The sequence below is a fragment of the Notamacropus eugenii genome, chromosome 3 (genome assembly GCF_028372415.1).
Source record: "Notamacropus eugenii isolate mMacEug1 chromosome 3, mMacEug1.pri_v2, whole genome shotgun sequence".
Lineage (NCBI taxonomy): Eukaryota > Metazoa > Chordata > Mammalia > Diprotodontia > Macropodidae > Notamacropus > Notamacropus eugenii.
The window spans coordinates 184,984,102-185,000,175 of record NC_092874.1 but is presented as its reverse complement, the minus strand read 5'-3'; the positions used below and the strand labels follow the sequence as shown (position 1 = coordinate 185,000,175).

The 16,074-nt window shown below is 34.5% G+C and overlaps 1 protein-coding gene across 4 annotated transcripts in view; it reads left to right on the top strand.

Moving 5' to 3' along the window:
- The window catches only part of LOC140533612 (solute carrier organic anion transporter family member 1B3-like), a 93,716-nt gene that overhangs the window by 30,819 nt on the left and 46,823 nt on the right, over window positions 1–16,074 (top strand). For all 4 annotated transcript variants that reach the window (XM_072653563.1, XM_072653564.1, XM_072653562.1 and 1 more), the window contains exons 5-6: window positions 14,536–14,657; window positions 15,156–15,302. In XM_072653563.1, the coding sequence (XP_072509664.1) occupies window positions 14,536–14,657; window positions 15,156–15,302 (269 nt within the window). The remainder of the gene's footprint in view (window positions 1–14,535; window positions 14,658–15,155; window positions 15,303–16,074) is intronic.

Genomic DNA, 16,074 nt, shown 5'->3' with positions numbered 1-16,074 from the left:
CAGTGCTCTATCCACTGTGCCACCTACTTTCTCAGGAAATGAATACTCCCTTGTAAATATGGTATTAGAATTCCAAATATTTTAGAGTCATAAAAATAAATTTCTCTTTCAAAAGGGTGCTTGAGATTGTGAAGACGTGGAGTATATTTCCCACATATATTACTCTAGGTAGTATTGCTTCATAACAAGGTTATGAACAAAGAAAATGAATAGAAACCACAGGAAAGTGAATGATGTATTTATAAAATGTCCCAGTTATATGTACTTCATTCTATTCTACTGATCCATGATTCTATTTCTCACCCAGTGCCAAATAGTTTTGATGACTATCACTTTGTTATATAGTGTGAAATCTGGTGCTTCTAGACCACCTTCCTTTGCATTTTTTCATTATTTTCCTTGCTATGTTTGACCTTTTGCTCTTCCAGATGTAATGTGTTGTTGTTTTTTCTATCTCTACAAAATAATTTTGGTAGTTTAATTCATATAAAACTGAATAAATAAATTAGTTTAGGCAAAAAATGTAATTTTTATTATATTAACTCAGCTTGCTCATGAGCACCTGACATGTTTCCAATTATTTAGATCTGACTTGTGTGAAAAGTGCTTTGTAATTATGTTCATATAATTTCTGGGTTTGTCTTAGCAGATAAGTTCTTAAATATTTTATCATGTCTATACTTATTTTAAATGCAATTTCTCTATCTCTTGCTGCAGGATTTTGTTGGTAATAGATAGAAATGCTAATGATTTGTGGGGATTTATTTTATATGCTTCAACTTTGCTAAAATTGATTATTTCAAGTAGTTTTTAGTTGATTATTTAAGGATGCCATCATATCATCAGCAAGGAGTGATAATTTTCTTTCCTCATTGCCTATTCTACTGAATTCAATTTCTATTTTCTTTTCTTATTGTTGTAGCTAACATTGCTAGTACAATATTGAATAAAAGTGGTAATAATGGACATTTTTATTTCACCCCTGATCTCATTACAGGTAATGCTTGCTGATGGTTTTAGATAGATGCTATTTATATGTAGGAGCACTCCCTCTGTGTCTTTGCTCTCCAGTGTTTTTTAAAAGGAATAGATGCTATATTTTGTCAAAAAAATTTCAGCATCTATTAAGATAATCATACGATTGTGTTGATATGGTTAACTATGCTAATAATTTTCCTAATATTTAATCAGTCATCCATTCCTCATATAAATCCTATTTGATCATAGTGTATGATTCTTGTAATATATTGCTTTAATTTCCTTGCAAGTATTTTGTTTACAATTTCTGCATCAATATTTATTAAAGGAAAATCGGTCTACAGCTTTCTTTCTCTGTTTTAGCTCTTCTTGGTTGGGGTAAACAGTACCATATTTGTGTCATAAGAGAAAATTTGTTATGACTCCTTATTTGTCTGTTTTTCCAAATAATTTATATAGTATTTGAACTAATTGTTCTTTAAATGTTTGGTAGAAGTCACTGGTACTGGAGGTTTTTTCCTAGGGTATACAAAGTCTTGTTCAGTTTCTTTTACTACAATGTGGTTATTTAGATATTTCATTGCCTCTTCTGTTAATTTGAGCCATTTATATTTTCATACATATTCATTGATTTTGCTCAGATTTCCAGATTTATTGGCATATAATTGGGCAAAACATTTCCTAATGATTGCTTTAATTTTCTTATTATTCTTGGTGAATTCATCCTTTTAATTTTTATTACTGGATATTAGGTCTTCTTCCTTTTTAATCAAATTAGCCAATTATTTATCTATTTTCTTGGGTTTTTTTCCCCATAAACAAACTCCTTATTTTATTTATTAGCTCAAAAGTTTTCTTGCTTTCAATTTTATTCATCTCACTTTTGGTTTTCAGGATTTTCAATTTGTTGCTCAGTTGGAGAATTTTAATTTGTTTCTTCTTTTAGTTTATTTTTTAGTTATAGGCCCAATTCATTGATATGCTCTTTTTCTATTTTACTGATTAAAAATTTATAGAAATAAGTTTTCCCTTAAGTACCATTTTGACTGCATTCCCAAAATTTTGATATGCTGTCTCATTGCTGTTGATTGATTGTTTCTGTGCTTTGTTTTTACCCACTTATTCTCTAGAATTATTGTTTCCAATTAATTTTAATCGATCTTTACAGTGTCCATTGTTGAATATAATTGTTATTACATTTTGATGCAAAAAGGATGCATTTAATATTTCTGCCTTTCTACATTTGGCTGTGAGACTTTTATGCCCTAATAGTCTCTTTTTGTGTAGGTTCCATAGTCTGCTGAGAAAAATATATATTCTTTTATATTCCCATCAATTTTCTCTAGAAGTCTGTCATATCTTGCTTTTCTAAAATTCTATTCACCTTCTTTACTTCTTCTCTGTTTGTTTTTTGTTGTTGAATTTATCTCCTTCTGATAAGGGACAGTTGATGTCCCCCACTAACAAAGTTTTGGGACCTGTGTTCTCCTGCAACTCAATTAACTTCTCTTTTAAAAAATTGGGTGCTGTATCACTTGGTGCAGACAGATGGATAGATAGATAGATAGATAGATAGATAGATAGATAGATAGATAGATAGATAGATAGGTAGGTAGGTAGATATTATTTCATTGTCTACGGTACCTTTCAGCAAGATGTAGTTTCCCTCCTTGTCTCTTAATGAGATCTATTTTTGCTTTTACTTTATGTAAGATCATGACTGCTACCTTTGCTTTCTTTTTTTTTTTTTTGCTTGGACCAAAGCACAATAGATTTTGTTCCAGCTCCCTGTCTTTATTCTGTATATGCCTCTCTGCTTCAAGTTTCTTGTAAACAACATATTTTATGATTCTAGTTTTTAATCCACTCTGCTATCTACTTCTGTTTTATGTGAGAGTTCCTCTCATTCACATTCACTGTTATGATTACTAGCTGTGTAGTTCCCTCCATCCTATTTTTCCTCCTCTTTTTCTTCTATGCTTTATCCTTTCCCTCATCACTATGTTTTGTTTCTGACCACTGTCTCTCCCAATATGCCCTCCCTTATGTGAGTTCCCCTGCCCCCTACTTAATCTTCTCTCTTCCAACTTCCTTGTAGGGTAGGATAGATGTCTATACCCATTTGATTGTGTATGTTATTCCCTCTTTGAGGCAATTCCAATGAGAGAAATGTTCAAGCAATGCCCATCACCCACTCTCTCATTTTACCCTCCAGGGTAATAGGTTTTATACTCCTTTTCATGTGAGATAATTTACCCTGTTCTACCTCTCCCTTCCTTCTATTCCCATTATATTTCTCTTTCTGACTCCTTAGTTAATTTTTATGTCATCCCCTCAAATTTACCCTATACCTATACATTCTGTCTATGTATATTCCTTCTACTTGCACTATTGGTGATAAAGGTCTTAAGATAACAAGTATCATCTTTCCATGCAGGGATGTAAATAGTTTAGCCCTTTTGAATTTCTTATGTTTTAACTTTTTTCTTTTTTACCTTTTTATACTTTTCTTGGGTCTTGTTCAAAATTAAAATTTTTCTTCAACTCTGGTCTTCTCAAGGAAGTTTGAAAACCATTCTATTTCATTAAATGACCTTTTTTTCCCTTGGGGGTTTGTGCTTATTTTCACTGGGTAGGTTATTCTCAGTTATAGTGTTACCTCCTTTACCTTCCAAAATATCATATCCAATGCCTTTCATTCCTTTAATGCTACTGCTTCTAAATCCAGTCTAATCCTACTAATCCTAACTGTGGCTCCCTAATATTTGAATTGTTTCTTTCTGGTTTCTTGAAATATTTTTTGCTTGACATGGAAGTTCTGTAATTTGTCTATAATGTTCTTGGGAGTTTTCATTTTGGTATCTCTTTCTGGAGGTGATTGGTAGATTCTTTCAATGTCTATTTTACCCAGTGGTTCCAAGACATCAAGCAGTTTTCTTTGATGATTTCTTCAAGTGTGATGTCCAAATTCTCTTTTTGATTATGGCTTTCAGGGAGTTCAGTGATTTTAAATTATCTCTCTTGGATCTCTTTTCTGGTAAGTTCTTGTTCCAATGAGGTACTTAACATTTTCATCTATTTTTCCATTCTTTTGATTTTGTTTGATTGATTCCTGATGTTTCATAGAGTCAGTAGCTTCAACGTGAGGCAGCTAGGTGGTATAGTGGATAGAGTACCAGTCCAGCAGTCAGGAGGACCTGAGTTCAAATCTCACCTCAGACACTTGACACTCACTGGCTGTGTGACCTTGGGCAAGTCACTTAACCCCAATTGCCTCATCCTGGGCCATCTCCAGTCATCCTGATGAATATCTGGTCACTGGATTCAGATGACTTGGGAGGAGAAGTGAGACTGGTGACCTGCACAGCCTTCCCTCACTCAAAACAAAGTCAAGTGCAAGTCATGTCATCATTTCTCTGATGGCGTGGTCTTCTTTGGCAATGAAGGACAAACATACATACAACTTCTACTTCTCTGATTCTAATTTTTAAGAGATTATTTTCTTTAGTGAGCTTTTGTATCTCCTTTTCCATTTGGCCAAATCTACTTTTTGAAGAGTTTTCTTTTTCCAATCTGTTGTCTTTTTTTCATAATTCTCTTACATCACTCTCATTTTTCTTCTGCCTCTCCTGAGTTTTTTAGCTTTTTTGAGCTCCTTCCTTTTGAGTTATTTTTTTAGCTCTTCCATGAGTTCTTTCTGGGTTTGAGTTCAATTAGTATATTTCTTCAGGGCTTTGCCCTTAGGCATTTTGACATTGATGTCCTCTTCTAAGATTAGGTCTTTACTTTCCTTGTCACCACAATAGCTTTTTATGGTCAGATTCTTTTTTGTTCTTTGCTCATTTTTTCCAGTCATTTTACTTAATTTTAAATTTGACCTGTACCCCTGGAGTAGGAGGGGCACCATCACAAGCTTCTTGTGCTGGGGGTTGCAGGTCTTGGTTGTTTGCCTAGTGCTTCACTGGAACTCCCTTGAGATGCAGGGAGGATCTTCATGTCTGCTACTGTGCTGAGGGACTGGGATAGGGTGGGGTGTGGGTGGCACTACTGGAGGTTGCGGCAGTCTGGTCTATGGTTTTAGTTTGGTACTACATATTATCTTAATGTAAACTTCACTTATTTCTGTGCCTTCATATGTTTTTTAATAGGAACAAGTGCTGTATTGTATCAAAAGCTTTCTCTGCTTCTTTTCAGATAATCATGTTTTTTTTTTGTTGGTTTTCTTATTGATATGGTCAATTATGCTGGTACTTTTCCCAAATACTGAACCAGACTTGCCTTCCTGGTATCATTCCCATTTGGTCTTCTTGGATGATCTTTCTGATACATTGCTATAATCGACTTTCTTGTATTCTGTTTAAAAATTTTTGCATCAATATTCTTTAGGGAAATTGGCCTGTAGTTTTCTTTCTCTGTTTTTTTCTCCTTTCTTTCATTGAATATCCAATTTTTCCCCTGAAGAATTATACTCAATTTTGTTAGGTAAGAGGTTCTTGGTTTTAATCCTAGCTTCTTTGACCTCTGAAATATCATATTCCAAGCCTTCCAATCCTTTAATGTAGAAGTTGCTAAATCTTGTGCTATCCTGATTATGACTCCATGACACTTGAATTGTTTCTTTCTGGCTGCTTGAAATATTTCCCCCTTGACCTGGGAACTTTGGAATTTTGCTACAATACTCCCTGGAGTTTTCTTTTGGGGATTTATTTTCCAGTTTAGTTGTTTTTCCAATGAGATATTTCATATTGTTTGCTATTTTTTCATTCTTTTGTTGTTGTTTTTATAATTTCTTGAGTTCTCATAAAGTCATTAGCTTCCAATTGCTTCATTCTAATTTTCAAGGAATTATTTTCCTCAGTGAGATTTTAAACATCTCTTTCCACTTGACCAATTCTGCTTCTTAAGGCATTCTTCTCCTCGTTGACTTTTTGGAACTCTTTTGCCATTTGACTTAGTCTATTTTTAAAGGTGTTATTTTTCTTCAGCATTTTTTGAGTCTTCTTTACCAAGCTTTGACTCATTTTTCATGATTTTCTTCCATCACTCTCATTTGTTTTCCCACTTTTACCTCTATTTCTCTTACTTGATTTTCAAAATCCTTTTTGAGCTCTTCCATGACTTGAGACCAATTCATATTTTTTAGGGGCTTTGGATGTATGAGCTTTGACTTTGTTGTCTTCTTCTGGTTGTATGTTTTGTTTCTTTGTCACCAAAATTAGATTCTATTATGAAGGTTTTTTATACTCCTTGCTCATTTTCCCAGTCAATTGCTCAACTTTTAAACTCTTTATTAAGGTAGTACTCTGCTTTCAGTATGGAGGGTGTATAATCCCAAGCTTCAGGGATTTTATGCAGTTGTTTTCAGAGATATGTCTAGGGACCTGTAAATTTTCAGTTCTTTTAAGGTGGTATGTTCAAGGAGAGGTGTTTACTTCTCTCCTGGACTGTGCTCTGATCTGTGAGCACCCTTTGCTGCCTTGAAATTATGAGGATTCCCTTTCCACCATCAACCACACCAGAGCTCCTCCTCACCTCAGAACTGCCTTCCAGAACTATGACTGAGATGTAAGCATGAACAAACCAAGAGAACCCTTCCTTAGTGCCATCAAAAAGATCCCTGCAATCCCCCTCTGATCAGCTGCCTGATCTTTGCATGGTCTGTGGGCCAAGAGATCTGGAAGCAATTGCTGCTGCTGCTGCCTCTGCTGCCTCCATCACTGCAGGAATAGGGCCTGACCATGCTCCTTCCTCATCCAAGTCCAACAAACTTTTCCTACTAAGCTTCAATGTTGTCTTTAGCATTTTGGAGTTGAGAATTATGGAAACTGCCACAGCTGTGAGTGATTCAGTCCCCTGAGGCCCCTCCAGTCTCATCTGTGCTGGCATGGCAAATACTGGACTGCAACCCTCTCCCAGCCCAGTGCAATAGACCTTTCCTGTCCACCTTCCAGATTGCCTTGTGTTGGAAATTTGTGGGTACTGCTGCACTAAAATTTGTTTAGAGTCATTTTTTGCAGGTATTTGGAGGGACTTGGGGGATAGCTCAAGCAAGGCCCTGATATTACTCTGCCATTTTGATTCCACCCCCAGCTCTGTTTTCTAATACAGGAATTTGGTAGAATAGATAAAATCAAGACACTCCAATTCACAATAACAGCCTAATCTTTCAAACATCCTCAAACTTCACCAAGAATTGCTTTTCTGAGGTGGAAAATCTCTAAGATCAACCACAGTTAGACCAAGAAAATGCTATCTTCATATTTTCTGTGGAGGACAAAAATAATAAGTTATAAACCAGAAAACTAAAATTTTCCAAGAAGCAGTATTGGTGAATGGGGAAATAGGAAAACACTTTTAAAAATTACTTTCCCATGTCACAAAGGTTAAAGATATAAAGCTCTTGTATATTTATAAATAATTCTTTCAAGATTTAAAAAAAAGTTGTAGCATATAAAACAAACCTATATAAATCATCAGAATTTCTATATATTACCAATAAAGTCCAGCAGGAAGAGATAAATTCCTTTTAAAATAATTGTAAACATCATGAAATACTTTGGAATCTACCTACCAAGACAAACCTATGAACTGTATCAGCACAACTGAGAAAAAAAAAACTTTTCACATAAAGTTATCTCTAAACAACTGCAGAAATATTAGTTGCCCATGGATTGACCAAGCCAATATAATAAACATGACAATTCTACCTAAGTTAATTCACTCATTCTGTGTCATACCAATCAAACTAGCAAAAAAAATCTTACAGAGCTAGAAAAAAATTAATAACAAAATTCATCTAGAAGAACAAAAGATTGTGAATCTCAAGAAGACTAGTGAAAAATGTGAAGGAAGATAACCTAGCAGGACCGGATCCCAAAATGTATTACGAATCAGTAATCACACACAAAAAAGGAAAGTTTTGTACTGGATAAGAAATACAGCAGGGGATCAGTGGAATAGGTTAGGTATGTAATACATGGCAACAAATGATCATAGCAATCTAGTGTTTGATAAATCCAAAGATCCCAACTGCTGGGACAAGAAGTCACTATTTGAAGAAAAAAAATACTTCTGGGAAAACTAAAAAGCAGTCTGTCAGAAATTAGCCATGGATCAGCATCTCACACTATGTACCAAGAAAAGGACAAAATGGGGTATATAATTTAGACATAAAGGGTTGATATAAGGAAATTAGTGGAACTTGGAAAATTTTACTTGTCAGATCTATGGATAAGGGAAGAATTTAGGACTAAACAAAAGATAAAGGGCAGGTTTTATGACAAAAAAATCACATTTACCACCAGAGAAAGAACTGAAAGAGTCTGAACGTAGATCAAAGCATACATTTTAAACTTAATTTTTCAGGGGGAGTTTGTGTTTTCTTTTTCAACACAGCTAATATGGAAATGTTTTGCATTATTTAACATGTATAATCTATAACAAATTGCTTGCCATCTCTCAAAAATTTTTAAAAACCAATATTAAGGTTTTACATGCAACTGAGGAGAATAAAATTAAATTTGTAAAAGATGTATGGTTAAACTATTTCTTCTTGACTCCGAAGAAGATTCTATATCCATTTTCAAAATTTGTGCCTCTGAAATTTTTTTTAAATGAAGCATTTAAATTTTATTTTAAATTCATCCATTATTTAGACAAGCAAAGGTTTTGTTTCAGCCTTGACAGGTGCCAAACCTTTTTTTCTTTCATTTAAAAATGCATTATTCAACTGATTTTATCTTATCCCCATCTCCAACCCTTAACCTAGACTTTTCTAATACATATACACAAAGCTACTAAATCACCTGCCTCATCCTTATTTGAGGGATGTGACAATGGATATGCTATTAGAGGCCAACCAAGTCATTTTGCAAATATTTTAGTCTCTGGATTATGGCCATGTGGTAAAATGAATACTCTAGATTACCTTTCCAATCACAGAACAAAATATCAGGATTGTAGTATAATGAATACTAAGCCTAGAGACAGGAGAACAAGATTCAAGTCTTGGTTCCATCTCCATTAGCTGGATGACTTTGGGCAAATCCCCACACCCTTCTGAACTTCATAATTATATGTGTATATATGTATACATATACCAGTATATACATATACAAATACATGTACACACATTTGTGTATGTATATTTGCATGTGTGAATGTGCATATGTATATATGTATGTGTCTATATATCCAAACATATCTGTGTATTTATCATTATCAGTAAGTCACTTACATGCAATTTACATTTAAACTTGTCTGAGGGTTTTAGAGGCCATGAACCAGGTGTAACAGGTTTTAGTGTCATTTCCGCATGGTTGCAGCCTACTTCACTTTCTTAACTAATTTTCATCTTGTGTTTAAAGAAATCAAATGATAATTTCTGATTTTCTTTATGAATTACTAAAATTACATGAAGCTCATGCTACTTATGTAATAACATGGAGAAATTACTTTTCTTATAACTTTTACTCATCTTTCCATATATAATAATCTCCCTGATCTCCTGGATTTATAAAAACATAAAAGTTTTTAGATACACAATTCACATGCAATGTAACAAAACAAAGACATAAACCATTATGATACAGGAAGTATGTGAATGAATATTATTAGGATGATAAGTCTACTGAAGGTTTTTATTATTGTTGCTATCGATAGTGAAGGTGATGGGAGTGGTGGTGGGGTGTATGAATGTGTTATGCATGTAAAATAATAGATGTTTGGGTGTATTTGATGACAACATGAAAGAGTTCAATAGAGAGAGAAGATAGAAAATTAGAGAACATGGGGGTGATTAGAGAGGCTGTAGAGTATATACAATATCAGTAATAAATGTACTTTAAATTTTATGCTATTATTTAAGCTGAATTACACACAGGTTTTCCCTGGTCTCGATAATTTTCTGTCATAGAGGAACTACTAAATAAGCACTCTTTAGGGTAAAAACAGCTCTATTTACCAAGACTTGCCTAGGGCAGGGAGGAGGGTAATATTTGCTTTTCATTTTGGGTGCTGTTTTCTACATAAAATCTGTAGAAAACTTTTGATCAAAATATTTAATTCAGAAACCCTAAATATATAAGAATGAGGCCAAAATGAAAAGATTCATACTTGATATTTCTTTTGTGTCTATGGACAATAAAATGAATCATCAAAGAAATATACAATGTGTTTTTAGAAATTATAGAACATGGTTGCAAAGCGTATGCATATATATGTATTCAGTTATAATATACACATATTTTCATTTACATGTATAAAAATTCATTTTTGTAAAGTATATATCTTGTTCTCTGTGAAATTTTTGGTCACATATTGTATTGTAGTCAACAGAGTACTTGGGAGAGTGGGAAGGGTAGTTATTTCATTTAAGTAATATAAGCTAGCCATGCCAGAAGCAGGATAAGCCTCTTAGTCTGATGCTGGATTTCTAGGTCCACAGATAACTGATCTAATGCCTCCCTTAGACCTCACTAAGGAGAAATGCAGCACACACACATACACATACACAAACAAACACTCATCATAGTTGATGAGAATTCATGGAATTCAAAGTGTTCTTTGTATACAGTGCATTTAACTTTAAATCAGCCCACATAAGTCTTTTCAGGTTTTTCTGAGAACATCCTGTTCATCATTTCTTATAGTACAGTAATCATAATTACATATCATAACTTGTTCAGTCATTCTCAAATTGATGTGCATCCCTTAAATTTCTAATTATTTGTCCCCAGAAATGAACTGTTATAAATATTTTTTCATCTAGATCTTTTTCCCTTCTGTTTTTTATCTTTTTTGGGATATAGACCTAGTCATGGTATTGGAAGGTCAAAGGATATGCAGGCTTTTGGGCTCCCTTCGGGCATACTTCCAAATTGCTCAAAAGAATAGTTGAATCAATTCACAACTCCACCAACATAATTTAATGTCTCACCAAATGTTGTTTTCCCAACATCCCCTCTAAAATTTGACATTTACCTTTTCTGTCCTATTAGCCAATCTATTAGGTATGAGGGAGTATCTCAGAATTGTTTTAATTTGCATTTTTCCCATCAATAGTGCGTTAGAGTTTTTATATAGCTATAGATAGCTATATCAAAAAACTGATATCTTTTGATCATTTATTTTTACAAATTCGACTCACTTCTCTATATGTTTGAGAAATGAGGTCTGTATCAGAGATACTTGCTTTGAATTTCTTTTTCACAGTTATTGCTGCTGCCTGTATTTCTCATCATCTTACTCCCTCCCACAGTTTATTCTATTGTCTCCCTCCTTTAACTCTGTCCCTCCTCTAAAGTCTTTTGTTTCTGACTATGCCCTCCCCCAATCTGCCCTCCTTCCTATCACTGCCCCCCACCTTTTCTTTTTTGTAGGGTAAGATAGATTTCTATACCTGATTGAAAGAATATGTTATCCCATCATTCAGTCAATTCTGAGGAGAGTAAAGTTCATTCCCTCCCTTTTACCTCCCCATTCCTCCCTTCCACTGTAAAAACATTTTCTTGCCTCTTTTATGTGATAGTTTAACCCATTCTACCTCTCCCTTTCTCCTTCTCCTGGTTTTTCACCTCTTAATATTATCTTTTAACTATCCCCCCTTCATATTCAACTCACACCTGTGTCCTCTGTCTATATATAGTCCTTATAACTACCCTAATATTGAGAAAGGTCTATGAATTATAAACATCATCTTCCCATGTGAGAATGCAAACAGTTTACCCTTATTAAGTCCCTTATGATTTTCTTTTCCTGTTTTCCTTTTTATGTTTCTCTTAAGTCTAGTTTTTGAAAGTCAGATTTTTCTATTTACCTCGGGTTGTTTCATCAACAATATTTGAAATTCCTCTGTCTCAATGAGTGTCTATTTTTGCCAGGAAAGGTTAAATACAATTTTACTGGGTTAGTGGTTCTTGGTTGCAGTCCTAGTTCCTTTGCCCTCCAAAATATCATAACCCAAACCTCCCATTCCATTAATGTAGAAGCTGCTAAATCTCATGCTATCCTGATTATGGCTCCATGATACCTGAACTATTTCTTTCTGGCTGCTTGCAATATTTTCTCCTTCACCTGGGAACTCTGGAATTTGGCTATAATATTCCTGGAAGTTTTCCTTTTGGGATCTCTTTCAGTAGGTGATTGGTGGATTCGTTTTATTTCTATTTTACCCTCAGGTTCTAGAATATCAGGGCAGTTTTCCTTCATAATTTCTTGAAAGATGATGTCTAGGCTCTTTTTTTATCATGGTAGCTCAATAATTTTTAAATTATATCTCCTAGATCTATTTTCCAGATCAGTTTTTTTCCAATGAGATATTTCACATTGTCTTCTATTTTTTCATTCTTTTGGTTGTTTTATTATTCTTTGATTTCTTATGAAGTCATTAGTTGCCATTCGAACCACTCTAATTTTTAAGGAATTATTTTCTTCCATGAGCTCTTGGATCTCCTTTTCCATTTGGCCAATTCTTCTTTTCAAGGTATTCTTCTCTGCATTAACTTTTTGAACTTCTTTTATCACTTGGCCTAGTCTTTTTTTAAGGTGTTATTTTCTTCAGTATTTTTTTATGTCTCCTTTAGCAGGCTACTAACTCATTTTTCATGATTTTCTTGCATCACTCTCATTTCTCTTCCCAATTTTTCCTCTACCTCTCTTACTTTATTTTCAAATCCTTTTTGAGCTCTTCAATGGCCTGAAACCAGTTCATATTTTTTCTTGGAGGCTTTGGGTGTAGGAGCTTTGATTTTGTTGCCTTTTTCTGAGTGTGTGTTTTGATCTTCCTTGTCACCATAGTAACTTTCTATAGTCAGAGTTTTTTCCTCTCCATTGTTTGCTCATTTTCCTAGTCTATTAATTGACTTCCTAGACTATTAATTGACTCTTAACTCTTTGTTAAAGCAGAGCTCTGCTTCCAGGGTAGAGGACACATTGTCCCAAGCTTCAGGGGTTTTGTGTAGGGGTTTCAAAGATACTTCTAGGTATTTACTTCTTCCAAAGTGGTATGATCTAATAAGAGGTGTCTACTTCTCTCCTGATTTGTGCTCTGGTCTGTGAGTGACCATAGGCAATCTGTTCTGTCTTAGGCCTGAGGAGAGGCCCCCTTTTCCATGGCTGCTGCAAGCTCTGTTATGCTAGTGCTACCCAGGAATACCATACATATCTAAGTATGTCCAAAGCAACAGAGTCCTGCCTGAGTACTAGCAAAAAAAAACCCTATCTCCTTCTGAGCAGTTAGTTATTCAATACCCTTACCATCTGTGTGCTGAGAGCTCTGAAAGCAGCAGCTGCTGCTGCCACTGCTGATTCAGTCACTCTTAAAGCCTGCTCCTGGTTTGCTGGGCTCAGGATTTCACTGACTTGACCTGTGCTGAACTGTGCTCCATTGTCAACCAAGTATGACTGACCTTTCCTGCTCACCTTTTAAGTTGTCTTTGGCATCTGTCGTTTACAAAGTCCAGAAACTGCTATTGCTGCCACTAATTCCATCACCCCAAGGCCTGCTCCAGGCTTGGTGAGATGCAGTCTACACTACCGTGGCTTGTGTTCAACTGTGCTAATCTCCCACTCTGGTGCAAAAGACCTTTCCTGCCAACTCTCAATGTTGTCTTGGGCTGGAAATTTACTTTTAGTTTTTGTGGGTTCTGCTGCTCTAGAATTTGTTGAGTCATTTAAAAAAGTATCAGGAGGAGTTTGGGGCAGAGCTCAGGTGAGTCACTGCCTTAACCTCTCATCTTAGTTCTGCCTCCCCAAGGGTTCTTATCCCCAGATACCATGTATAAAATTTGTGTAATATATTTACTGACATGTTGCTTCCCCTATTAAAATGTAAGATTTGAATAGAGGAAATTTTTCATTTTTGCCCTCGTTCTATCAGAGTTTGAGACATAGTAGGAATCTATAAATTTTGTTGGTTAATTGCATCAGTGGCTACACTTATAGATATTAATCAGTCATTCTAGCTGTCTTTATGAATGCTTCCTCCCCTCATCTTGTGGACAGAAAGGGCTGCATCAACGGAAGTAAACAGTCTTTTTGACAAATTACCAAACCATATCCCTTCTCTTTCTAAGATTTTTGATCTTCTGGTTGCTTGTGATCTCTGAGTAGGACAACTACTTTTTTCCCTAGTCATTCCCTGGTTGAATGACTGGTTTACCATTCTAATCAACTTAATATTTAGATAGGAATTAACAAAATTCCTGTGTTTGAGTGCCCATGTACTTGATCCCATTTTCAAATATATCAGGTTGGAGATACACACAAAAACCATGTAAAAAGGAATTTTTTTCATCCCTTCACCTGTAATTCAGTGCTCCTTTTAGTCCTTGTCTACTTGCATTACTTAGGAAAGATTATATCCTTATTCCTGAAGGGCATTTCTTCTCCATTGTCACCCACAAATTCTACTGCAAAGCAGTCAAAAAGCACTAGAGCAAAATCTAATTCTGTGTGTTGGGGATAAGGTAGTACATATAAATTTGGTTTGCATGATGAGGGCATACTAAATAAGGAATACTTTATATGATTTTTTAAATATTTTAAATGTTATCCTAGTTACAGTTATGATACTTCATCAAATTTTAAACCTCTTGAGAATTCAACAGTAACCTACACTGTTTGTACAACTGATGAAAATTCAGAAGGCAATATGGCATCATCAGTACTGCCAGAACCAGGTAAGGACTAATGATCATGTATTAACCATTATTCTTTAATGCAAAGAAATATCATTATAAAAATGTTTCAAGCATGGCTGTATTTCTTTTTCCCAAGATAAAATATGTAATAGTTGATGAAAATACGTTTAACATCTGCTTGGACCAATAAAATTAAGGTCAAACTAAAGAGATATAAACACCTTTCTATAGATAGACAGACAGACAGACAGACAGACAGACAGACAGACAGACAGACAGACAGATAGATAGATAGATAGATAGATAGATAGATAGATAGATAGATAGATAGACAGATAGACAGATAGATAGATAGGACAGATATAAATAGACAGATAGATATAGATAGATAGATAGATAGATAGATAGATAGATAGATAGATAGATAGATAGATAGATAGATAGATAGATGATAGATAGATAGATAGATATGAAACAATGGCATAGCTCAATAAATAAGTATATTATGAAAAGAAAACAAAATTCTTGTGTTCATAGGCTGCAAAAATGAATCTGGTTCACATATATGGATATATGTGCTGATGGGAAATGTGCTTCGTGGAATTGGGGAAGCTCCAGTTACACCTCTGGGAATTATGTATATTGATAATTTTGCTAACAAAGGACATTCTGCTTTTTACATAGGTAATGTACATTTGGAATCCTTGGCCTCATTTGCATCCTTTAACTATATTTCTTTATCCTAGGAACAAATTTCCAAACTTGACTCTTTGGAAACTATGATTAGCTCATGTCAGTTTAGCTTTGGAAAGCACAACTTCTCTATTACCCTGATCCCTGATCCTGATTCCTAAAAACAGCACATAAACTTTTTTTTCCCAAAGGGGACAATGACGTATAGAACTTTTATTACCAAGCAAGGAGAAGAAACATATAAAATTACAAAGGATAATGTTTCAAAAGATATAACTTTCAATTCTGGTCCTCTATACACAATTAGAAAAAAAGATTATCCTTTCTTAATTTCTCCCCATCTTCTTCCCTGACCTATCCATTTAGTTTGTTTTTAATTTTAGTTTTGCAAGTCAAGTTTTGTGTAGGTAGGCTAAATATCAAATATCATAGATTTTTAAGACATAGTGATTCAAAATCATAAGGGTACTAGGTATCTCAACCAACAGAAACTCCTTTGGGCATTAGAGACCCAAGTATTAGTTTTCTCCAACTAGATGTAAAAAAAATAACATTTATCTTTTTTATTTTGAGTTCTAAATTTTCTCTCCCTCTTTTTCCTCTCCCCTTATTGAGCAGACAAGCAATTTAGCACAGGTTACACATGTACAGTTATGCAAAGCATTTATTTCCATGTTATCCATGTTATGAAATACAGATTCCCCCCAAAACAACAAGAAAACAAAAAGTTTTAAAAAGTATGCTTTAATCTGCATTCAGCATC